Source organism: Marmota marmota, unplaced genomic scaffold, assembly GCF_001458135.2.
Source record: "Marmota marmota marmota unplaced genomic scaffold, marMar, whole genome shotgun sequence".
Classification (NCBI taxonomy): Eukaryota; Metazoa; Chordata; class Mammalia; order Rodentia; family Sciuridae; genus Marmota; species Marmota marmota.
The window spans coordinates 7,938,371-7,960,412 of NW_026000102.1; the positions used below are offsets into that span (position 1 = coordinate 7,938,371).

The 22,042-nt window shown below is 59.5% G+C and overlaps 3 protein-coding genes across 6 annotated transcripts in view; 2 read left to right on the top strand and 1 right to left on the bottom strand.

Annotated features, from left to right (window-relative positions):
• The window catches only part of Cfap74 (cilia and flagella associated protein 74), a 42,718-nt gene extending 30,481 nt beyond the window's left edge, over window positions 1-12,237 (top strand). The window contains exons 20-38 of the mRNA XM_048783571.1: window positions 877-998; window positions 2,306-2,434; window positions 3,080-3,167; window positions 3,395-3,568; window positions 3,904-4,136; window positions 5,325-5,601; window positions 6,630-6,728; window positions 7,489-7,628; window positions 8,063-8,197; window positions 8,332-8,441; window positions 8,587-8,642; window positions 8,751-8,870; window positions 9,177-9,332; window positions 10,131-10,260; window positions 10,525-10,679; window positions 10,889-11,021; window positions 11,258-11,388; window positions 11,473-11,607; window positions 11,759-12,237. Coding sequence (XP_048639528.1) covers window positions 877-998; window positions 2,306-2,434; window positions 3,080-3,167; window positions 3,395-3,568; window positions 3,904-4,136; window positions 5,325-5,601; window positions 6,630-6,728; window positions 7,489-7,628; window positions 8,063-8,197; window positions 8,332-8,441; window positions 8,587-8,642; window positions 8,751-8,870; window positions 9,177-9,332; window positions 10,131-10,260; window positions 10,525-10,679; window positions 10,889-11,021; window positions 11,258-11,388; window positions 11,473-11,607; window positions 11,759-11,860 — 2,625 coding nt within the window. The 3' untranslated portion in view covers window positions 11,861-12,237. The remainder of the gene's footprint in view (window positions 1-876; window positions 999-2,305; window positions 2,435-3,079; window positions 3,168-3,394; window positions 3,569-3,903; window positions 4,137-5,324; window positions 5,602-6,629; window positions 6,729-7,488; window positions 7,629-8,062; window positions 8,198-8,331; window positions 8,442-8,586; window positions 8,643-8,750; window positions 8,871-9,176; window positions 9,333-10,130; window positions 10,261-10,524; window positions 10,680-10,888; window positions 11,022-11,257; window positions 11,389-11,472; window positions 11,608-11,758) is intronic.
• A 137-nt stretch (window positions 12,238-12,374) lies between these two features.
• On the top strand, window positions 12,375-15,306 carry Tmem52 (transmembrane protein 52). 4 transcript variants are annotated; one of them, XM_015501502.2, is made up of 5 exons: window positions 12,375-13,672; window positions 13,762-13,805; window positions 13,921-13,962; window positions 14,337-14,599; window positions 14,695-15,306. In XM_015501502.2, the coding sequence occupies exons 1-5, from the start codon at window positions 13,121-13,123 to the stop codon at window positions 14,994-14,996; spliced, it is 1,203 nt and encodes a 400-aa protein (XP_015356988.2). In that variant the 5' UTR covers window positions 12,375-13,120; the 3' UTR covers window positions 14,997-15,306. The 4 variants fall into 4 exon arrangements, with proteins under 4 accessions (XP_015356988.2, XP_015356989.2, XP_015356991.2 ...); XM_015501503.2 differs by having other exon boundaries at window positions 14,421-14,599; XM_015501505.2 differs by having other exon boundaries at window positions 14,786-14,927.
• A 127-nt stretch (window positions 15,307-15,433) lies between these two features.
• On the bottom strand, window positions 15,434-17,899 carry Calml6 (calmodulin like 6). The gene is made up of 4 exons (XM_048783812.1): window positions 16,234-17,899; window positions 15,941-16,085; window positions 15,755-15,855; window positions 15,434-15,684 (listed from the first exon to the last, which is right to left on the bottom strand). The coding sequence occupies exons 1-4, from the start codon at window positions 16,496-16,498 to the stop codon at window positions 15,638-15,640; spliced, it is 558 nt and encodes a 185-aa protein (XP_048639769.1). The 5' UTR covers window positions 16,499-17,899; the 3' UTR covers window positions 15,434-15,637.
• Between the last annotated feature and the right edge of the window lie 4,143 nt (window positions 17,900-22,042).

Below are 22,042 nucleotides of genomic sequence, written 5' to 3' on the forward strand. Positions count from 1 at the left end.
TTTTCTGTCTTTTTTTTTTTTTTTTTGTCCTGGGGGTTGAACCCAGGGGTGCTCTTCCACTGAGCTACTCTTCTTACCCAGACTCCCCAGATCTCAGGAGTCGGAGTCTGGGGACAAAGTGACAGATGAGGAAACGGTTGCCTCCACTCCCCCAGTGCCCCTGCAAGAATTCCGAGCTCTTTTATAGCTACAAGTCTGTATCAGGGATAAAATTTTTACACCTAATGGGTAAAATTGTTACGTTTTTCTGTATAGTGCATTATTGTGTAATGAAAAATTGGGTTTTTGCTTTTTTGCAATGCTGGGGACCAAACCCAGGGCCTGTGCACACTTGGCAAGTGCTCTATCACGGAGCCACATCCCAGTTCTTTTTCAAATTTTAAGACAGGTTCTCAGGTGCACAGGCAGAACTTGTACTTGCAATCCTTCTGCCTCAGCCTCCCAGGTAGGTGGGATTGGATACAGGTGGTGCCCCTGTGACGGGCTCTATTCTATTGTTTTAAGTTTGAAATTTTTGTTAATAAAAATAATTTTAAAGTATAGTGACACGAGGGGCTGGGGTTGTGGCTCAGTGGTAGAGCACTTGCCTAGCACGTGCGAGGCCCTGGGTTCGATCCTCAGCGTCACATAAAAACAAACAGGCAAATAAAGGTATTGTGTCTAACTACAACTAAATAAATAAATATTTTTTTAAAGTATAGTGACATGAAAAAAATGCCTCAGAACTCTGAAATGTGGCTTGGTGTCATTATTGACCTTCCAACATTTATAATTTGAGTTACAAGAAGCCGACCCACTGAATTTTCCTGCTGAACTCTCTCAGCACTGGCTGCTGTGCAGGGGAGGACTCCCATTGAGTCACATGTCCAAATTCAGCTGTATTTCAGAGCCACAGGCGTGGCCCTGGATGTGCCAGTCTGGGTGCCCGAGCCCAACGTGGACTTGAAGATCTGCATGTACGACCGGCTCTACCAGGACTCCGTCCCCATTTACACGCGGTGAGCCCCCTGGTGGCCAGCAGGAGCGCCGCACCTGTGGACCAGCAATAGCCCTTGCCAAGGGTCCCCTAGGACGACCAAGGCAGGAGATCCTGAACATGGGGGAGGTCCCAGGGTCATGGGGGTTGCCACCACGGGAGGCAGGAGGGCCGGACAGACCTGAAGATGGAAAAGGAGGCCCTGGAAAGCGGGAAGGACCCCTGGAGCTACAGAAGCACTGGCCTGCCCACACCTCTGTGAACTTCTGAACCCCAAGGTGCTGACAGAATGGGTCTGTGTGATGTTAGGCCCCTGAGTTGCAGAAAGTTGTTTCAGCCACTGCAGGCGCCAGGCAAGGGTCTCAGTGCCCTCGGGGACACAGAATGTAGTGGTGACGGGGCCACAGAAGAGGATCTGGGAGGGATGCGTGGTGGTCAGCAGCACTTGGCCACCAGCCAGATGGGTCGGGAGGACACAGTCTCTGAGCACCAGGCGTCCTCCCTTCATGAAGGCCAGGTTCCCGGTGGCAGGTCACCTGGGGCCTGGCCAGCTGTGGGCTCCCCACGGGGCGCTGCTCCCCGGACCACTGTGGCTTGACTTCTCCACCTCCTTCTCTGGGGCACTGCGGGCTCGGTTGTCAGGGTCAGGGCTGGGTGGGGTCTGGGGGACACCAGTCCCAGACCCTGTACAGCCACAGGACAGACAGGAGCATGCAGAGCATTCTGAAGAGGAACCTGAAGGCTCTAGAAGGTTCTGGAACCATTGCCTACAAAACCCCAGGCAGACTACCTCCCTGGTCCTCCCTCTTTGGGCCTCCTTTCCCTCCTTTGACTGAATGGCGCTTCCTTTCACAGGGACAAAGAAGGACACCTTAGGGGCAGGCAGGGGCTGCTGGCCACCACAGGGAGGCTGGCCACCACAGGGAGGCGGGCCACCACAGCTGCCTCTGGCAGACCCCAAGGGCAAGCAGGGTTAGGAGAGCTGGGAGCATCTGGCTTCCGCTGGCCGGTCCTGACTGGGGGCCCGGCCACCCAGAACCTCCAGAGTGCCCAGACAGAGCCCTGGGCAGGGGGAGGCAGCGCCCCAGCCCCCTCCAGTTCCATGTGTCCCTGGCAGGAGGTTCCCCCAAAAGCACTCCAGCCTCTCAAATCTGGGGCACATTTCAGTTATTTTTATTTTTAAGAATTTCCCGTCAGTTTTCATCTCAGAGATAAGTGACTCGTAAGAAGCAGCTGCAAAAGGTGCACGGGGCGCTCTTGTGAGCGCCTCGCACTCAGGCCTGTCCAGTCAGGCCTGGACCCCTGACGGGCGCCCTGTGACCTGCTTAGCTCCAAGGTGGCCCTGCGCCTAAAGTTCGAGGTGTGCAGGGAGCTGCGAGGCCACATGGAGCTCCTGCCCGAGATGGGCTACATCCAGGCCCAGTCGTCCTACTCAGTGCAGCTCAAGTTCCTGCCCCGGTGCGTCGCCTCAGCCCAGTGCCCGGGGTCAGGGTCTGGGCTCAGGCTGTCGGCAGGACACGTGGGCCAGCGGCTGGGCGGGAGCAGGGTGCTGGGCCGTCTGTGGAAGCCAGAGCTGTGGGACTTGCCTGGGGGCGAGGCATCATGGCAAAGGGCGTTTTTTTCTTTCTTTCTTGTATTTTTTCCCCAATATTTCTATAATGATACGAATTTCCTTTTGTAATCAGAGAGCAAACCATTTTGTTGTTTCGTTTATGGAACCCAGGAGACTTTACCACTGAGCTACAGCTCAAGTCCTGTTTGGAGGCTGGGTCTTGCCAAGCTGCCAAGGCTGGCCTCCAACCGAGGCTCGGGAGGGCAGGGGTGTGCCACACGCCTGGCAAGAGCAGACCCTGTTCTACACTGACTTTGCAAGGCGCTGTGTGGGACTTGTCTAGTGGCACTCCCCGTCCACCTTGAACACAGCTGCTGAACCTGCTTGTTTATTTAAGTACAGCTGTGTGTGTGCGCGGCCTCCTGGAGAAGCTTGCGCACCTGGGTCCCCTGCTGTGTGGCTTTGGAGGGTGTCACAGCGCCACGTTGGGCCAGCCTCCCCGCTGTCTCCTGACAAGGAAGAGAGGTGAGTCGGTGTGCCCTCTCCTGCAGGCACTCCCTCCCTGAAGATGCTGGCAAGTACTTTGACAAGGAGAGCAGAGTCCTGGAGGCTCCGATGACCATCTGGGTGGCCGACCAGGTCTGCACAGGGCTCTTCCTGGGAGGGACGCTTGCCCCCGGGGAATGGAGCAGTGCTCAGGGGGCCAGGCCCTGTGCCCAGTGAGGCCTCCGAGGCAGCGCCTGGCTGCAGCGCCCATCCTCGCCTTCTGTGGCCTGCCGGGCAGCTCTGCCTCCTGCCACCGGGCACCTGCACAGCAGGGGAGGGGGACGGTGCTCGGGGACACTTACCCACCCTTTGTACCACAGATAAAGCCAGTGGGCTTCACCGTGCAGGCCATCGTCACCACCTCTGACCTGGAGCTCAGCCCCTCGGAGCTGGACTTTGGCCACTGCACCATCTACGAGGCCATCAGGGCCGAGATCGTTCTCTACAACCACTCGCTCCTGCCCCAGGAGTTTGGGTTCGTCGGACTCCCCAAGGTGCCCGCTGAGCTCAGCCCCAGACATGGCGCCCAGGCACCAGCCACCTCCTGCCTGCACACCCTGCCGCCCTGCCCAGCGGTCCCTCTCCCGGGCCCTGCCGCCCTCCCTGGTCCTCATCTCCCCAGCTCTCTCCCTCTCCTGGCGGGGGGCACCCATGGGGCTCCGGACCCTCACCCATCCCTGCCTTCCAGAACTTTCCCTTCCCGGGCTGCCCCCACATCCACTCTCACACACATTTGCTCACATCTGTGCGCGTGCGCGCACACGCACACACACACACACACACACACAGAGGATCTCAGGCACACTCACCTGCGACCCCCGTCTCACAGCCGTGTGCCCTCACACCTACCCTGCACGTGGGTCCACACGCCCCCACACTGCTGACCTGCCCCGTCTTCACTGTGGAGTTGGTGTCTTCCATTTCCCAGTTTGTGGACATCCAGCCCAATGACGGCTTTGGGACAGTCCTGCCCCTGGAGGCTCTGCAGCTGGATGTGGTCTTCCAGCCCACCAAGGCCAGGGAGTACAGCTTCGAGCTGGTCTGCAAGTCGGAGGTGAACAGGTGAGCCTGCCGCCCGGCCCCCACAGGGGGCAGCCGAGAGCTGGCAGCCCATGTGCGATTTTCACACGCTTGACACACTCATATTTTTCAATTAGTTGAATACTAATAATAATGTGACTATCTCCACCCAGAGAGATATTTTTTTTTAATATTTAGAGCCTGTGTCACAGATTATAAAAATATGTATTGAAATATTTTCAGCAACACATTTTCATTATAGAACAAGATGACAAGATAATCAGTACCACCCTTTAAAGCATAAAAAATAACGCATTCGGGGCTGGGATGCCGTTCCCTTCCGAACACTTGCCTGGCATGCACTGGGCCCCAGGTTCAAAGCCCAGCGCCCCCCACACACACCACGGGATAAAAGCTACGGGGGAAGCCAGGCCGTGGACGCGGCACCTGTAATCCCAGGGCCTCAGAAGACTGAGGCAAGAGGATTGCAAGTTCAAGGCCATTCTCACAACTTAGCAGGTCCGCATCTCAAAAGTAAACAGGCTGGGGATGGAGCTCAGCGGTAAGGCACCCCCAGGTTCACAATAAATAAGTAGATAAATGCTGATGGGGAAAGTGCTGTGGCCACAGAAGTGCAAAGAAAACACGGATGTGAACTTTCCCAGTGGTCAAAATAGGGGCATCTCACGGGGCATGGTGGTCTACCTCTGTAACCCCAGAGACTCGGGAGGCCGAGGCAGGAAGATTCCAAGTTTGAGGCCAGCCTCAGAAACTTAGCAATATCATTGTATCAGAATAAAAAATAAAATTAAAAGGGCTGGGAGGTGTGGCTCTGTGACAGAGCACCCCTGGGTTCAATCTCTAGTGCACTCCCCAAAAATGTGAATTTCTGTTCTTGTTCTTTAACGGAAGGTGGCAGGAATCATCTCACTATGGTATGCAGGACTCCCTGCGTCGATTTAGAGCTAAGTTTTAATTTTAAATGTCAATAAATGTTTAAAACAATAAACCACAAATCCATCGCCTCCTTTACAATCACCTAAGCTTGTTTTAGCCATCTACCAAAATCGGGCACAGGGAGGCAGGGTATTTCCCACATATCCACAGGGTAGCAAGCCACTGTGACAACTCAGGAGCAGGTCCGGGCCTGTGCAGTGCCCATCCTGGCCACCCTCCTGGCACGTGGACGCCCTTGTGTGACTAGGCCCTGCTCACACCGGTGACTTGCAGGTGCTTCAAGCTGTCCTGCCGAGCTGTGGGTGTCCACCCGCCTCTGGAGCTGTCCCACTACCAGATCAAGTTCGCAGCCACCTCCTTGTACGACACCTCCGTGGCCAGGCTGTATGTCATCAACTCCCACACGGGTGCGAGCTCCCTGCCCCGCTCGGGGCCCCGGGTCAGCTCAGAGGAGGCTTCCCCCGTGGGAGCCATGTCTTTTGAGTTTCTGTTGCCCTCGGACTTGCCCATCACCATCTCACCCTTGGTGGGGACCGTGCTGCCAGGAAAGGTGAGCAGGGGCTAGTCCAGTGGGCTGGAGGTGAAGGCTCGGGCCACCTGCCATTGCCCTGAGGGGTGGGGTGCCTGGTCAGACCCACCCTGGCACACAGGGACTTAGCCCCGGCAGGGCTGGGAAGCCTCCACAGCCACCGAGTGGGGGTTGGCCATGTGCCCTCCGCCACCTGCCCTCGGCCCACCTGACCGGCAGGCAGGGAGCATCGCCGGCAGCTGCCCCGGCAGGCACATGTCTGGGGGCTGAAGAAGGGTGGGCAGGCCTCAAACCAGCTGAACGAGACCTCACAGTGGATGGGCATGGGGAGGCTCAGTAGGGCCTGTCCTAGGAGCCCAGGGTGCTCTGCCTGGACCCAGCAGGGCTTCTCTCAGTGGACACAGGCCTGTAACATGCTGCTCACTAAACAGAAAATGCTACTTAGATAAGGGTTCCCGTGTCCGAGTGGGTGCTGCAGGTGGTGGCTGTCTCTCCCTCCCCCTCTCCCTCCCTCCTCCTCTCTCCCTCTGTCCCATCCTGTGCCCCCACGCCTTGGCTGTGCTGAGCAGGTGGGGTGGGGTGGTGAGTGAGCCCTCCTGGACTCTGTCCTGGAGAAGACTTCTTCTGGGACTCGCTGCAGACGGGCTAACAGAGCCCCAGAGTGGAAAGGCTGGTGCACACAGGACTCGAGTTGGGGACAAGAACTCACCCTGACACTCAGGGGCTGGAAAGGAAGTTTCATTCTCACTTGAGCCTCAAGGACAGGGGTGAGGTCCTGGCCCACTCAGGACCCTGCTCTCAGTGCCCACCCACACGGTGGAAGGCTGGATATCCTGTGCTGCAGCCCACCCCCCTTTCTTTGGGGCAGTGGTCAGGGGGGCCTTCCTGGAAGGGGCACATCTAGGCTGAAATCTCAAAGTGGGGAGCTGTTAGGAGTACCCAGGGCCAAGGGAGGGAGCAGGGAGCTGAGGAGGGCAGTGCACCAGCAAGGGCCACCGGTGCCCTCTGGGCTCCTTGAGCAGGGTGGCAGTCCCAGTGTCTCCCTGCAGAGATGCCTGGTCCAGGTGGCCTTCCGGCCTGTGCTGTCCCATGAGGTGATCCACGAGGAAGCCCTCCAGATCCTGAACAAAGAAATCCAGAACAAACTGGTGCGTGGAGCATCAAGGGAGGGGCAAGGTGGGCATCGGGGGAAGGGGGCAGGTACAGGAGTGCAGGCAGAGTCCGGCACTGTCTCAAGAGGGTAGAAGGTCCTCTTGCAAGACCCCCTCCCTCCTCCTGAAAGCAGCACTGGGCAGCGGGAGTTGGGCCACCCCAGAGGGTGGCCAGGACTTTGACGTGGGCAGGACTGGGATAAATGCAAGGACAGCCTCCCTTCACCACCAGGGGAAGGCACAGAAGCTGCCTCAGGGAGACGCGCCCCACAGACGGCTCGTGCACACGGCACTGACCCTGGAGAGCTGTGTGGTCGCTCCTTGACTGGCCATGTGTTTTCTGTGGTGCACACATAAGTGCCAGGAGCATAGGCTTTCTGCAGGTAGAGAGGCTCAGAGAGGCTCAGAGAGGCTCCAGGGACCTGGAACCCCGGTCCACAGACTCCCTGTCCCTCTTTGCCTCAATTTCCCCATTGCAGACGTGAGTCAGTGGGCAGTCTGGGGTCTCTGCACTGGGGCTCATGGCCCCGCACTCTCACCTGTCTTCATTGCTTGACCCCCAAACCCTGCCCTTGGCCTCTCCTGGAGGCAGTTCTTGGGTCCTGTTTGCTCCAAAGCTGAACTGGTGGGACCTGCCCCTCAGCAGTCAGCTGGGCCTGCGAGACTGGGCCCCGGAGCAGCCTCAGGGGCAGTGTGGGGTCTGCAGACACAGGGCAGAGCACCTGAACAGCCCCACAGCCAGCCGCCCCCCTCACAGTTCCGAAAGGATACATTCAGCCAAAAGAAGGAGCTGTGGAGACAGTCCCTCTCTGTGCTCCGACTGCGGACCCGGGAACCGATGCTGCAGGCTGTCACCTCCCACGCCCCCCAGCAGGAGAAGCAGGAGCTCAGGGTCAGGTGGGCTGGGAGAGGTCGCCCCCGGCCCCAGTGGGCTTCCCCACAGGCCACCGCCGCACAGCTGCCTGAGACTCGTGCTGGAGGTCTAGGCCTGCAGGCTCCCAGCACCCATCCAGGTGCTCGCTCCTGGGCACCGGCTGCCGTTCTTGGGCCTGGTCACCCTCTGAACAGATCCCCTTCCTAGGCTGACTCCAGGGGCTGGAGCAGGGAGGAGCTCGCCGGCCGGAGGAGGGGGGAAGACCCGCTCATCGGAGCACACAGGGCAGCCACCACCCAGGACCCTTACCCCTGTGGTCCCCCCTGGAGAGGCCACTTGAGCCCAGGGTCCTAGGAAGCAGGTCCTTGGGGATCCCGTTTGTGGAGCCCAGCAGGGACCTGTGGCCCAGGTGGGCAGTGAGCAGGGGCCACAGCACACTTTGTCCCTCTCGTTCCAGTTCCCATGAGTACCAGATTGCTCAGTCTGCCCTGGTCCGAACTTTCCAGGCGAAGTTTGACAAGTTTGTGGTCCCATGTGTCATGGCCAGTGGTGACGTCAAGGACAGGAAGGGATCCGAACCCCTAAGTTTCAGGTGTGGGACACTGAGCCAGGAAGGGGCACGGTTAGCTGCAAAATTGCTGCCCCTCCTCAACTACTGAGCAGATCTGGAGCCCAGGTGGGCATGGCTGCCCCGCTGTGCCTCCAGTGTGCCCTTGCCTACCCCAGCCCCCACAACACCCTGTACCTGGAGCTGTGGTGTCCAGCCGTGGCTCCGTCTATCGTGGTGACATCTAACAAAGGCAAGACCACCTTCAACTTTGGCGATGTTGCTGTCGGTGAGTCCTGACTGACCCTGACATTAGCACCCCTCCTTCCCCTACCCCAGGGACCCAGCCCTACCAAGCCACCACCAGCCATGCTCCACCCGAGGGACAGACGCTCCTTGGGCCAGGACTGACAGGACTCTCCCTGCCGTTTCAGGACACCGTGGTGTAAAGAAGATCTCCCTCCAGAACATCTGCCCCGAGGACCTTGCCGTATCCTGGTCCACACCTGGCGCAGGCAGCGCTGGGGCGGGAGCAGGTCTGGGTGGGGCTGGGCAGGGCCCGGAGCCGTCAGGTCTCCCTCCTTGACGTGGGCCTCAGGTGGAGTTCTCGGTGCTGAACCCCAGTGGCCCTTTTGCTCTGCTGAACCCCTTCAGCAAGCTGTGCTCAGGCGAGACCCAGGTGCTGATGCTGTCCTTCTCACCCCGCGAAAGCATCCTGGTGAGCGCCAGCCCCCAGACCCTCAGAGCCAGGGTCCTGGGAAGCAGGTGTGGCCTTGGGAGTCCCCCGCTGCAGCCCTGGGCTCTGGGCACTGCGGACACCACTGCGCCCTCAGGCCCGGACTGATGGAGCAGTCTGGGCAGCACACCCTCCTAATGCCCTTGCTGGCACGTCAGGGGCGGCGAGGGTCCCAGGGCTGTTTTGCAGGGGCAGGCCACCAGGCAGCTGCTCACAGACAGAACTAGGGCTCACCACGTGCCTGGCAGACAGGTGGCTGTTCCTTGCTAAGGGACGTGGTCTCCTCAGGCTCAAGAGACACTGGACATCATCAGCAAGAAAGGCACCCTCACGCTCACCCTCACGGGCCTGGGCGTGGCGTCCATGGTCTCATGCTCCATTGAAGGCCATGTGCTCAGCATGGGCTATGTGCTTGCCAGAGAGTCCATCTCCTCGAGTTTCAAGGTGAGCAGTCCTGCCAGGGGTCAGCCCTGCTTTTAGAAGTCCCAGCTGGTTGGGGAGCCAGTGGAGGCACAGGCTGTCCCCAGCAGCTGTCTCTCTGCTGCCGCCCTCTCGAGTAGGGGACGTGGGGCCCTGGCTTCTGCAAAAGCTGAGGTGGTCCCTTCCTGCGCCCTCTGCCTCGGGGCCTCTGCTTGGAGCGCTCTGCCACCACTCTCCTGCTTTGTACTGAACACTGGGTCCTTTTGAGCTCGATTCCGGAACCCCTGAGGGGCAGGAAGTATATCAGACCTCCAGGAAGAGGCCACCCTATCCTGTGGGCTCCCTGTGCATGAGGGAGGTCCCGACTCCTGCTGCCCCTCTGAGGTCTGCCCCAGTCTTGGGCTCAAGCAGCTTGAGAGGACCTCTGCCTCCCAGACTGCTCAGGTGGGATCCCGGGAGCAGAGCCAGGGTGGAAGTCCTGTTCAGAAGGAGCTCTCAGGGGCAGTGAGGGCGGGGAAGAGACAGGGGAGGGCGTGCGTTCAGTTAAAGAGGAGCTCTGCCTTCAGGACTGAGGGCAGCACAGAGCTGGTCACATGGCTGGACAGGAAAGTCGGCCACCGACTTGGGAAAGAGCTAAGGCGGGATGGAGGAGGTACCCACAGCCCAAAGCACTGGTTGGAGACACAGCCAGGTGGAACTGGGAGGTGTAGCCACCTGGTCCCCAGTGGAGTGCAGCTGCAGGTGACCAGATTACAGGCACTGACTACAGGAAGAGGACAGGCCAGGTGTGGGCCAGTTAGTGACACCAGGCCCTCCTGGCAGCTGCAGAATGACTCCTCGCTCCCCATCAAGTTCTCCATGCGGCTGGAGAGCCTCTCCAGCACCAGGGCCCTGGCCCGACAGCAGCTGCCTCAGTTCCTGGCCTCTCCCACCCAGAGGACGGACTTGGTTGGTGAGCCGCTGGGGCCGTGAGGAACGGTGCCGGGTAGCCTGGGCCTGAAGGGGAGGAGAGCGGGACCGGGGGGAGCATCGAGCATTAGGCGTGCGGGAGCTGTGGGCAGGACGGGTGGCTGGGCTGGGGGACTCAGTAAGTGGGGAGGGACTGGTGTGCAGAGGCGCCAGGGCCAGATGGGGAGTCAGGTGGGGAGGTGCTGAGGCTGCAGGTGGAGTTCAAGCAGCAGGACTGGGGACATCCAGTGCCCGACGCGACCCGCAGGCCCACAGAACCACAATGGCCAGAGCGTATTCAGTGTGGTCCCAGTGGAAGGTGTCATGGAGCCGGGGAAGGCGCAGGACTTCACTGTGACCTTCAGCCCGGACCACGAGAGCCTCTACTTCTCTGACCGGCTCCAAGTGGTGCTCTTCGGAAAGGTGCTCCAGGGGACAGCTCCCCCTCCTCCAGGCACCTGCCCCTCCCTAACCCTCCCCTGTGCCTCCCACTTCCCAGGCCAAGGGCATCACATTGGGGGGTCATCAGGTAGACAGTCTAGCACCACTGGTCCTATGGGGCTCCAGTCTGAGCCAGCTTTAGCCCCTGCCTTGGAGCTAGAGGGACAGACAACTCTGCTTCTTGTCCCCAGAAAATCTCCCACCAGATCCTCCTGCAGGGTGCTGCCCGGGAGCACATGATGTTCGTGGAGGGCGGAGACCCACTGGATGTGCCCGTGGAGTCTCTCACTGTGACGTCTGCCCTCGACCCAGAGCACAGAGAGGGTGAGCCTGGCATGGGGAGGGGAGAGGAGGTCATAACCACCTCAGGGAGTAGCAGGCAAGTGGGCACACCCAGGCCCAGCAGAGGATGGCAGGATTCCCTGCTCATCACCTGCAGAGCCAGGCAGGACTGGCACTGCCAACCAGCCTGCCCTCCAGCCCTCTGCCTGACCCTCGGCAACTGCCCTCACTGCCCTGGGACCCACCAGAGTGGTCCCAGCTAGTCCCTCCCTCTCCAGACGTGGAGGAGCTGAAACCCATCCTGCTGACCCTGGACTACGTCCAGTTTGACACAGACACACCAGCCCCACCCGCCACCCGGGAGCTGCAGGTGGGCTGCATCAGGACCACCCAACCATCTCCGAAGAAGGTGATGGCACCCCTGGCCTTCCCTGCCCTGGGCAGCACTGGCCTCTCCTAGCCTTGACCCTCTAGCCATGCCGACGCCCTGCAGATGGTGGAGTTCAGCCTGGACAGTGTCCCGTGGCTGCAGCACAAGGGCTTCTCCATAGAGCCTTCCAAGGGCATCGTGGAGCGCGGACAGACCAAGACCATCAGCATCTCCTGGGTGCCCGCTCCGGACTTTGATGTAGGTGCCGGAGGGAGCGCCAGGCTGGGAGGGTGCCAGCCCTGCCCCACCAGTGTGGGGGCAAGACAGGCAGAACGGCAGGAAAGAGGGGCCTCTGCCCAGGGTGCCCACCGGCTGAGAGTCCCCTCCTTCCTATTCCCTCCTGTTCTAGCCGGACCATCCTCTCATGGTATCAGCCCTGTTGCAGCTCAAAGGGGACGTGAAGGAGACCTACAAGGTCATCTTTGTAGCCAATGTGGTGACTGGCCCCTGAGACCAAGGAGCAGCTCCATGAGCCCCTGGCATTCTCCCACCCACCCCTAAAGCCCTCAGAGGCTGTCGGCCTGGCCAAACACCCCAGGGGCCGGGACCTGGGCATCCCCTGCTGGGCAGGTTCAAATAGTCAGCCTCCTGAATGGCCCCACGACCAGGGTTCGCCAATCCATGGCCACTTCCTGCTGCACTGGACTCAACAAGCCCAAGGCCCAAGAGCACCCCTCTCCCTGAGCCCTCAGAACCAGGGATAAGTCTTGGTCAGCTCACACTGCTCCTGGCCAGAGACCCACACTCACCAGAACCTGCCCAGACTTCGGAGGCCCCTAGGAAAGCCACCCCCACAGGCCTGTCAATAAACTCCAGGAGCCAACCATGCCACTGCCGTATGGATGACCAGCCCAGCGGACAGGATAGAGCTCTGGGAAGTAGCCCCTACCTACACACCTGCGTGCGTGCACATTTATGAAGCAGCAACCTGCTGGGCGGGGACCTCCTGGATGGTGGGAATCTGCCCAAACACAGGGAGATGCCCAAACTTGGATCACAGGGACAACAGCAGGCAGCACAGGGCGCTGGGGGCACAGGATTGGAGTTGGGATTGACCCGGGCTCCGAGTGGTACAGGGAGAAGAGAGAAGGGGAGAAGGGACTCCAAAATCCAGGGCAGGCCCCTTAGTCCTCCTGGGACCTCCAAAGTCCCAGGACCCTGGCCTCAAACAAGGATTTAGCAAATATGTCAAGGGCCCAGCTCACCTGTACTCCTCACTCAGGCCCATCCAGGGGCCAGAATGAGGCCCAGCTTGTGAGTTTGGGCCTCAGCTTGTCTGAGAACCCTGGATTCTGCTTTCTGGGTTCTGATCCACGCTCCAAGGGAGAAAAATCACTTCCAGCCCTGAGATGCTCCTACACACCCACCTACCACCTGCTAGCTCTTTTCCTCAAGAGAGTGACTTGCTGGGCACAAAGCCAGCCTGGCCCCCTGCCATCCCAACCCAGGGCCAGCCGTCGGAGCAAATGGAGGGGTAGTGTCTCTGGTGCCTGCTCAGTGCCCTTGGCATTAGAAGCCGGTTGTTGCCTCTGAGTGACATGGACGCTGTAGCATTTTGCAGGATTTCTGTCCAGAAGACCAAAGAGTGACAGACCCAGGCCCCTTGCTGCCCCCACTAGGGCTGACCAGCATTGACTGGCCCCCCTCCCGGCCCCCAGACCCTAGATGTGCTTCTTGGCCAGATGGGAGGGGGTGGCAGGGTCCACCGGCCATGTCAGGCCTCAGAAGGAGGTACTCCACGGAAGATTCTCCCTGCTGTGAGACAGCAGAGCATACCTGGCTCAGGACTCCAGGCTCTGGCCCAGACTCAGGCTGTGCTTGGGTGTCCACTCCTCCTTCCACTCCTCCTGCCACGCCGGTGCTGGCCCTGCAAGATCAAGCACAGTCAAGGCAGGAGGAAGGAGGGTCAGCAGCCAAGCTCAGCCAGTTGCAGGGCAGGCCAGCGCAGCACCAAGGAGACCTACCGGCACACGGCCTAGGAGGCCCGCTTCAAGCCTGGGTGACCCTGGGCCTGGGAGACACCAGGCGGGGCTGCAAGGAGCCCCGGCTTTCCAAGGGCGGGACCGGGGCAGGGGCGGGGCGTCAGGGGCGGGGCTCGCACGGAGCGGAGCAATCCCCGGGAGCGGGCGGGCCGTGGTGGGCGGGGCCTCGTAAAACCCTGAGCCAGCCAGGCTCGGCTCCGGCGTCAGCGCGGAGCATGGCCCCGGGGCCACCTGCTGCCCGTGGGATTCTGCTGCTGCTGCCGCTCCTGCCGTTGCCGCAGGTGGGTTGGGACCGCGCGTGAGGATTCGGGCACTCGGGGTGGGTCTGCGTTCGGCCACGCCCCGCCTGGGCTCATCCCTGTCCCCGCAGGTGGCGCTGGGCTCCGCGGACCGCAGCTGCGACCCTTCGGACCAGTAAGTCCGAGTGGGGATGAGGGAGGCGGGGCCTAGCCCGCGCCGCGGGGAGGTTTGGGTGGTGAGGTCGTCGGGGGCCGGTGCCCACCTGCTCCAGGTGCTGCTGTCCCTGCAGGTGCCCTTCCCAGGCCCGCTGGAGCAGCCTGTGGCACGTGGGGTAAGTAGGCCGCTGCTCAGAGCCGCTGCTCAGATGGTTCACCTCCGGGAGAGACCCTGTTGGAAACATGAGACCCCACGCGGCACCTAGTCGCCTCTGCTGGTGCTGCCGGCAAGGCTCAGGGCCCTGGGCTGGCTCAGAGCAAAGCCTGGTCACAGCCACCAGAAGGCACAAGGATTGTGCAGTTGACTGGGGACAGTGTGTCCTGGGATTGAGCCCAAGGCCACCCCTGGCCAGCCCTGGAGAGACAGTAGGGCAGGCCCAGCAGCCGGCGGCCAGAGCAGGCGGGTTTCTCCAGTCTGGCCCTGGCCAGGGAGGTCTCTGGCATGGAAAGACATTCTCTGGGTTTCTTTTTGCCTGTTGTCCCATCTTAGGTGGCTGGGCCACAGTTGGCCCCAGGGTGCAGCTGCCTGGTGGCCGAGGGTCAGTCTGGTGGTGGGCCTTGCTCCTCTTGCCAGGCTCATCCTGCTCGCTGTCCTCCTGCTGCTGCTGTGTGGAGTCACCGCTAGCTGCGTCCGGTTCTGCTGCCTCCGGAAGCAGGTGCACACACAGACACACCTGCCCCCAGCATGGCAGCCCTGCGACCTCACGGTCATCCCTGTGGACAGTGACAGCCCTGTGCATAGCACTGTGACCTGTGAGTGCCTGGTGGCCCACCAGCCAGCAGTGGGTGGGGGCTTAGGGTGGTGAATGCCAGCCACACCTCCATAAACGCATTCTGGTTCCCTGCAGCCTACAGCTCCGTGCAGTACCCACTGGGCATGCAGCTGCCCCTGCCCTTTGGGGAGCTGGACCTTGACTCCATGGTCCCTCCTGCCTATAGCCTATATGCACCTGAGCTGCCACCCTCCTATGATGAGGCCATCAAGATGGCAAAACCCAGAGAAGAGGAGCTGGCCCCCTCCCAGAAACCTGGAACTCTTCCTGGGACCTCGGGCCTAGAGACCACTCCAGGGCCCCCGGAGCCAAGCCCCAATGTTCAACAGCCCAGCAGTAGTCCCTGCCCCTTGAAGCAGGCAGAAGGGCCCTCCTAGAGCCACAGCACTTGGAGGCCTGACTCCGGGAGCCAAGGTCCCCCAGCCTGCCCCATCCTGCTTTCCCCCGGGACGTCAGCCCTCCAGACCGCTGCTGCAGACCTGGCACGCCAGCCAGCAAGCCAGCCAGCCAGCCAGCCAGCCAGCCACCCAGCCAGCCAGCCCTGTGTCAGCCACCCCCGAGGGCGGGCTGATGCTCTCAGTTCGAGCCCCTGGCCAGGCCCCATCAGGTCCTCATCCTGGAGGAGGCCCTAGGGGCCCTCTGTGGTGTCCATGGCTTTTTGGAGACAGAATAAAATTTATGTCTGAATGGTCTCTACCTATATGGAAAGGGCTCTGGGACCCCGAGGCTCCAGGAGGGCCCCAAGGCAGTTACCCCCAGTGTGGCAGGCAGGGCAAGCATGAAGCCATCTGACCTTTAGGCTTCTGTTCAGAGACCAGGTCAAGTGTCTCAGCAGAAGTGACCAGGGCCATGTGCCTGTGGCTGCCCTAGAAGACGCTTCTCCAGACCCACCCCATGGCCACCCCTCCCTCCAGGTTGGGGACAGTGAAGCACACAGGAGTCAGACTGCAGCATTTATTTGACACAGTTAGGGGCAGGGCAGGCAGTGGCAGGCCTCCTATAGCCACAGCAGCTGCTCTTACTGAACCAGCTTGAAGGACTCTCCGGTCATCATGGCCACGAACTCTGGGGGCAGAGGCACGGGTCAGCAGCCTGGATGGCCTGGCCGCTCAGCCCCAGGCCCTGCCCCACTCACCCTCATAGTCGATGGTTCCGTCTCCGTCCTTGTCCGCCTCCTTCATCATCTGCTCGGCCTCCACCTCATTGAGGGGCTCACCTGCATTCATGAGCACGTACCTGCCGGATCCTCACACTGAGCCACTCCATGGGCCCTGCCCGTGCCCTCCTGTGCCCACCCCACCCTCCAACCCCTCCACCCTACTTGAGTGTGTTCCAGTCGATGTAGCCCTTGCTCTCCTTGTCGAAGACCCGGAACGCTGCCCTCAGCTCTCCCTCCTGGTTCTGGGCCTTCTCATGGTAAATCCCCATCAGCGCCAAGAAACCATCACAGTTGAAGAAGCCTTTGTCTGCAAGAAGTCCGTCCCCCGTCCCCCTCAAGTAAGGGGTGGGCTGGGCCCCACTCCACCCCTCCGGTGGCTTTGTCTCCTCCCCACTCTTCACATACGTGAACCAACCCCGGGCTGCACCCCGCCTGTGCCACCGGCCCCAGCTCACTGTCTCTGTCCACGTCCTTGGCCATGGAGGCCAGTTCGCTCTTGGTGGGGTTGATGCCCAACAGGCTCATGAGCCGCTCCAGCTCTCCGGTCTTCACCTCCCCGTTGCCCTCCTCATCAAACATCTCAAAGACCCCCTTGTATTCCTTGATCTGCTCAGCTGACAGGCGCTCCGTCTGCAGGGGACAGCCGCACCCAGTCTCACCAGGGGCTCTCTTGGCCCACTGTCCAGGTCTGTGCACCTGGCCACCCTTCAGGGCACCCATGTGCTTAAAGAGGAGGTCTTCCAGGGGTGGTACAGGGCTTGCCTCGCTTGCACCAGGCCCTTGGGTTCAATCCCCAGCAGCACACACACACACACACACACACACACGCACACACACACACGCCCCCACCCCAGCACAGAGCAAGCCTCTTAGATGAGCAAGGGCTTCAGGGTGAGCAGGGCTCTGAAAGGGACAAGAACAAGTGAGGCAGAGGGTTCAGGTAAGGGGACCAGGTGGGCACCCAGGAGCCAGGGCACAGGTGAGCAGGAGGGAAACAGCAAGGCTGCAGGAGCCGTGGGCCAGGCCTAGGGCCAAGGCAGGGGACACCAGGTGAGACCAGGTAAAGGGCACTGGGCAACAGTGTAGGGAGGAGCCCCACCAGACCAGGTGAAGGCCAGCCTGCAGCCAGGGCCCCAGAGGTAGCTTGAGGAAGAGTCCTCTGCATCCAGCCCCCTCCGCCGGCCCCCTCCGCCGGCCCCTCCAGCAGTGGTCCTGGGTGAACCTTCAGCAAGGGTTTGGTGGGGCACAAAGACGCAGAGGGCAGTGTTGGTGGCAGAGTCTCGGCCTCCACCCGCTCCTCAGCCCCTTCCCCAAGCTGCTGCTCAGGCTCCCGGAGGGGCCCTTATACCTCCAGGCCCCCTCTAGCCATTCTCCTCGCCCAGAGGCCTACCCCAGCCCCCTCCCCACTGCCCAGCTGCCCAGCTGCCCAGCTCGGGCTCAGCCACCCAGTCGGCCCCCAGTGGCTCTCTGGTGCTGGAGCAGCCTTACCATGTCTGTGGCTGGTCAGGAGAGCAACGCGACACTGGCGCAGGGACCCTGTGGGCAGAGCACGCGGCCAGTGGTGGCAGCTGTGTTTTAGCTGCCTGGGGTCCCTGGGGTCCAGGCTCCAGAAGCCTTTTATGGGTGGAAATCCTACCGGCCCTATTTTGGGACAGCTCAGCCCTTCCCCACAGGCCCCTTCCTGGTCTCCTTGGCCTGGGCATCCCCTTACCCTAAGATGCACGCCAGAGACAGGCACAGGACAGAGAGGGACTGGCCAGCTGCGGGGCCCTGATGCTGTTTCCTCTTCATGGTGCAGCCTCCTAGGATATCCCCCCAGAGGCTGGCCACCCCCAGAGCTGGCTTTCCTGTGTTCTGGGGACCCTCTTCCTAGGCTGGTGTCACTTATTTGTGAGACTTGTTGTGAAAGGGCCCCTGACGGGCCTCGCCTAGATGCCCTTCCACCCCCACAGGCCCAAACTTCCCAAAGACAGGTTGGTTGAGTCAGGGTATCAGGACCCCAGCCGCCTGCACAAGCCAGGCTGAGAGTGGCAGTTCAGGGAGGAGACTGCTGAACGTGAGCCCAGGTGGCCTCGGCAGTCAGCCTTGGGACCGGACTGCTGCTGGGAGGCAGGGCCAGGCTTCCTCGGCAGCCAGGGGCTATTCTGAGGTTTCTTGAGGAAACCTGACCTGCCTTCCACTCAGAACAGCAAAGCTGGCTCTCTTGGGATCCATGTGCCCAGGCGCCAGAGTGGCGCACAGACCTCTGCTCCTGCCTGCTCCCTCCCCAGAAGTGTGCCAGCTCCTCCCACCCAGGTCTACTGAACCACCACGCAGCAGTGCTAGCCCCAAAGCCCAGCCTAGATCCTCTCTGCCCCAACCAGCCAGTGTCCTGGCCACAGCCCTCAGGTTTTTCAAGTGCAGACCAGAGCCCTAGCGGGCTACGGTGCCCCTCCCGTCCCTCTTGGGCTTGCCCTCAGGGACAGTCATGACAGGCCCCACCTAGTTCCCTCCTCTGCCTGCCAGAACCTCCAAGGCTGCAGGGTGCTCCCTGTTCGGGTCCAGGCCAGCTGTTGATGCTGAAAGATTTGTGCTGACCACAGGGACATCTCCTGGCTGAGCTCAGGGCAGGACTGGAAGAGAACCTGGCTCTGGGTCTGGGGGGTGGAGTGGGATCCTGTTCCTTCACTTTGGCTGCATTCTGGCCCTGTTTCCCCCTGGAGGCGGCGTGCTGTGTGCATTGAACACCTTTCCCCACAACACAGGATGTGGTGAGCCACAGCACCCAGATCCAAGCCCAGGGTTTGAGGTCCGGGTCTAAGCCAGCAAGTTAGAGACCATGTCCTTGTGGCCCTGGACAGTCACACCCAGCAACTCCCTCCTGCCTGTGGCTCACAGCCATGGACCACAGGCTTAGCCTTATGGACCCCTAGTCCCTGAACTGACGCTTCTAGGCTGCAGCACGCAAGGTCCCAGACATCTCGGTGGCCTCACAATCCATGCTTCAGCTGCACCCCTGGAGCCAAGTCAGAGCTGAGGCAGTACCCCACCTTTCCCCTGGCTGCCTCAGAGCCAGCAGGGGCAGCACACAGGGCCCAGGGCAGAGGCCACAGGTCCTCACCTTCTTGCCCTCTCTCGCCTCTCCCACATCACCTCTGTGTGGCCTCCAGGCAGGCCGTGTGGCCCCTGAGAGTAATCAGATATTTTCTGTCTTGTGTCTCTTCTGATCACTGAAGAAAGAACAGAAAAATCCTAGAACAACTAAAACACCCTTTAACCTTTTTTCCTTGACATCCTCCTGCCTCCCAAGTAGCTGGGATTTCATCATTTAACCATTTTGAGGTGCACAATACAGTAGTATTAATGTGTGCACCCTGTTGTGCCAGAGGCCTCTAGAACTCTCATCTTGCAAAACAGAACCTCTGTTCCCCTTGAACAGCGCCCCTGTCCTCCCTCTCTGAGGTCGCTCCGCCAGCCCAGCACCCAACTTTCTATTCTGTTTCTAACAGTCTGACTATTTGAAATAGCTCAAGTATGTGGAATCAGACTGCAATTTCTCATTTTGTTTCTGGCGTATTTCACTTAAGAGTTAGTTATGTCCTCGAGGTTCATCCCAGTGGGGCGAGACAGCACACAGCTGTAATCCCAGTAACTCAGGAGTCTGAGGAAGGAGGCTTGCAAGTTCAAGGCCAGCCTCAGTAACTTAGTGAGGCCCTGTCCCCAAATAACATTAAAAGGCTGGTAGTGTGGCTCAGTGGCAGAGTGCTTTCCAAGCATGCATGAAGACCTGGGTTACATCCCCATCACTACCAGAAAGAAAGGGAGACAAGAGTATGTACATATGCATACACATCCTCCTGTCTCTCTGGAGAATTTCACATGGGAGGTCACCATGGGGTGGGAACGGCTCCCCAAGAGTAGTCTATGACATCTCAGGAACAGTGTGCCCCAGGCACAGGGCATTCAGTGCATTCTCTGGACAGGTGTGGACAGAGTCATGGGTACCTGAACCTGCAGACAGGCCAAACCCGGCCTTCCCTGCCCTGGTGCTTCCCAGGGCAGGAGACCGGGACCCCTTCCTGGAGAAGAGGGGAGACACAGATATCATCTCATCTCTGGGGTCTCCAGTGACAAGACACACAGGGACCACCCAGCCCTCCAGAGCAGCCACTGCTGCAAACCCACCTCACCTGCGGTCCACGCTAGGAGGGGACAGTGAAGTCCCAGGGGGAATCTGACACCCCTCAGGGCTGGCGAGAGGCTCCCTCTGCCCAGTCCCCCTCCTCTTCCTGCTGCAGTGTCCAGCCCTGACACACGGTTTCTGTCCCAAACTCCATCTTGGATTGGCTTCGGGGAGCCAGAGTGGTGACAAGACCTGGCACTGGAATCCACTCTGGATGCCCAGCTGAGGCAGGGGCCCTGGGCACATTGCATTTGCCACTGGGGGTGAGCTGGGACATAGGGGAGTGGTCAGGAGGCTGCTGCCAAGCACTGCTCCAAATGGTAAGGGGAGGGACATTCCTGAGCGCTGGAAGCCAAGTGCATCAGGGGCCTCCTGGTCACAGTTTCTCTGCCTCCACCTCCTGCAGGAGGGGAGAGCAGCAGAGCCCCACCCGTGGCTTCAGCTGGAGTGGGACCCAAGGTCAAGGTCAGGTCTTGGTGGGGCATCCAGGTGGCTGTCCCCCATGGATTGATCCCCAGGCCCCTCTGATTGCTTGCCTCTCCCTGAAGAGCTAATGCCCTCCCAAGGCTGGAACAACATCAGTCCCCCCGAGCCCACCCTGGTAGCTGTAGGCTGTCAAAGAAGGTTAAGCTGCTATACCACCCGGCGGGGAATGACCTGCCGACACACCTGGACGGCATTCCATGCACCTGGATGGCACATGGGAGTGGGATTCTGCATGCACACCCGCATACCAACAGGCACCAGCAGATTTTTAAAAAATTATTTGTTCTTATTAGTTATACATGACAGTAGAACGTATTTTGACATATTGTACATGTACAACATATAACTTCTCATTATTGTGGTTGTACGTGATGTATAATTACAGTGGTCGTGTAATCATATGTGAACATGGGATAGTAATGTCTGGTTCGTTCTACTATCTTTCCTACTCCCATTCCACCTCCTTTCCCTTTGTTCCCCTTTGTCTAATCCAAAGTTTTTCTATTCTTCCCTATCCCCACCCCTTTGTGAGTTAGCATCCACATACCAGAGAGAACATTCAGCCTTTGGGTTTTGGGGGACTGGCTTATTTCACTTAGCATGATATTCTCCAGTTCCATCCATTTACCAGCAAATGTCATAATTTCATTCTTCTTCATGGCTGAGCAATATTCGATTGTTTTATGTACTACATTTTCTTTATCCATTCATCCACTGAAAGGCACCTAGGTTGGTTCCGTAGTTCAGCTATTGTGGACTGAGCTGAGGGAGGCTTCCTTGGCAACCACAAGCCAGGCCCTGCCTACCTTCTTACCTCACTGGCTCAGCCCCGGACTCTCCTTCCCTTCCACCTTCAGCTCCCCATATGACTTCCTGGAATTTCCCAGAAAAACTGAGTCCTCACCCCAGGATCTGCTTGTGGGGAGCCCAGCCTGGACAAGGAATGTACAAACAAAGGGGAACCTAAAATCCAAACCCCTAAACCAACCCAAAATACGAGAGGATGTGAGTTACAGATCCCAGTGCTGCTCGGGAGAGGGCCACGGATCTCAATTCAGGAAAAAGAAAATCTAATAGAGCCCAGGAAGGGAGAAAGAAACAAGGAGAGCAGCCTAAGCCGGAGGGAGGACAGAGCATGGGAGCACTGGGAAGGAGACGATCCAAGTCCATTCTTCATGCACACCTGTGCCACCAAGAAACCCACTGTCATGTGCCACAAGATTAAAAGATAAACAGCATAAACAGAAAACATAGGTAATGCAACAAAAGGGCATGCAGACCAGGCTCACCTACTACTGAGTAAGTAGGGTTACTGCCACACACCAGTGATCCTGCTTACTCAGGAGGTGAAGCAGAACTCTAGCTCAAGGCCAGCCTGAACAACACAGCCCGAATGCTTCAAAATAAACTGTAAAAGGGGTGGGGGTGTAGCTCAGTGGTAGACCACCTGCCTAGCCTGAACAAGGCCCTGGGCTCAATCCCCAGAACCAGAAAAAGAAAAAAGTAAATCCACCTGCCTGAAAGAGCTCCTAATGTCCAAAGCTGGTACCATTTGGGCAACAATATGAATCAAGCAGCTTTGGATTATAACCCAAGTACAAAATAAAATCCATTTT

Excerpts from the sequence above, each read along its gene's own strand:
- Tmem52 (XM_015501502.2), top strand. The coding sequence starts at position 13,121 with ATGTCAGGCCTCAGAAGGAGGTACTCCACGGAAGATTCTCCCTGCTGT. Across the intron at positions 13,806-13,920 it reads AGCTGCGACCCTTCGGACCA|GTGCCCTTCCCAGGCCCGCT; the intron begins GTAAGTCCGAGT and ends CTGTCCCTGCAG. Across the intron at positions 14,600-14,694 it reads TGTGCATAGCACTGTGACCT|CCTACAGCTCCGTGCAGTAC; the intron begins GTGAGTGCCTGG and ends GGTTCCCTGCAG.
- Calml6 (XM_048783812.1), bottom strand. The coding sequence starts at position 16,498 with ATGGGTGCCCTGAAGGGTGGCCAGGTGCACAGACCTGGACAGTGGGCC. Across the intron at positions 16,086-16,233 it reads CAAGGACGTGGACAGAGACA|ACAAAGGCTTCTTCAACTGT; the intron begins GTGAGCTGGGGC and ends GACTTCTTGCAG. Across the intron at positions 15,685-15,754 it reads CGGAACCATCGACTATGAGG|AGTTCGTGGCCATGATGACC; the intron begins GTGAGTGGGGCA and ends CTCTGCCCCCAG.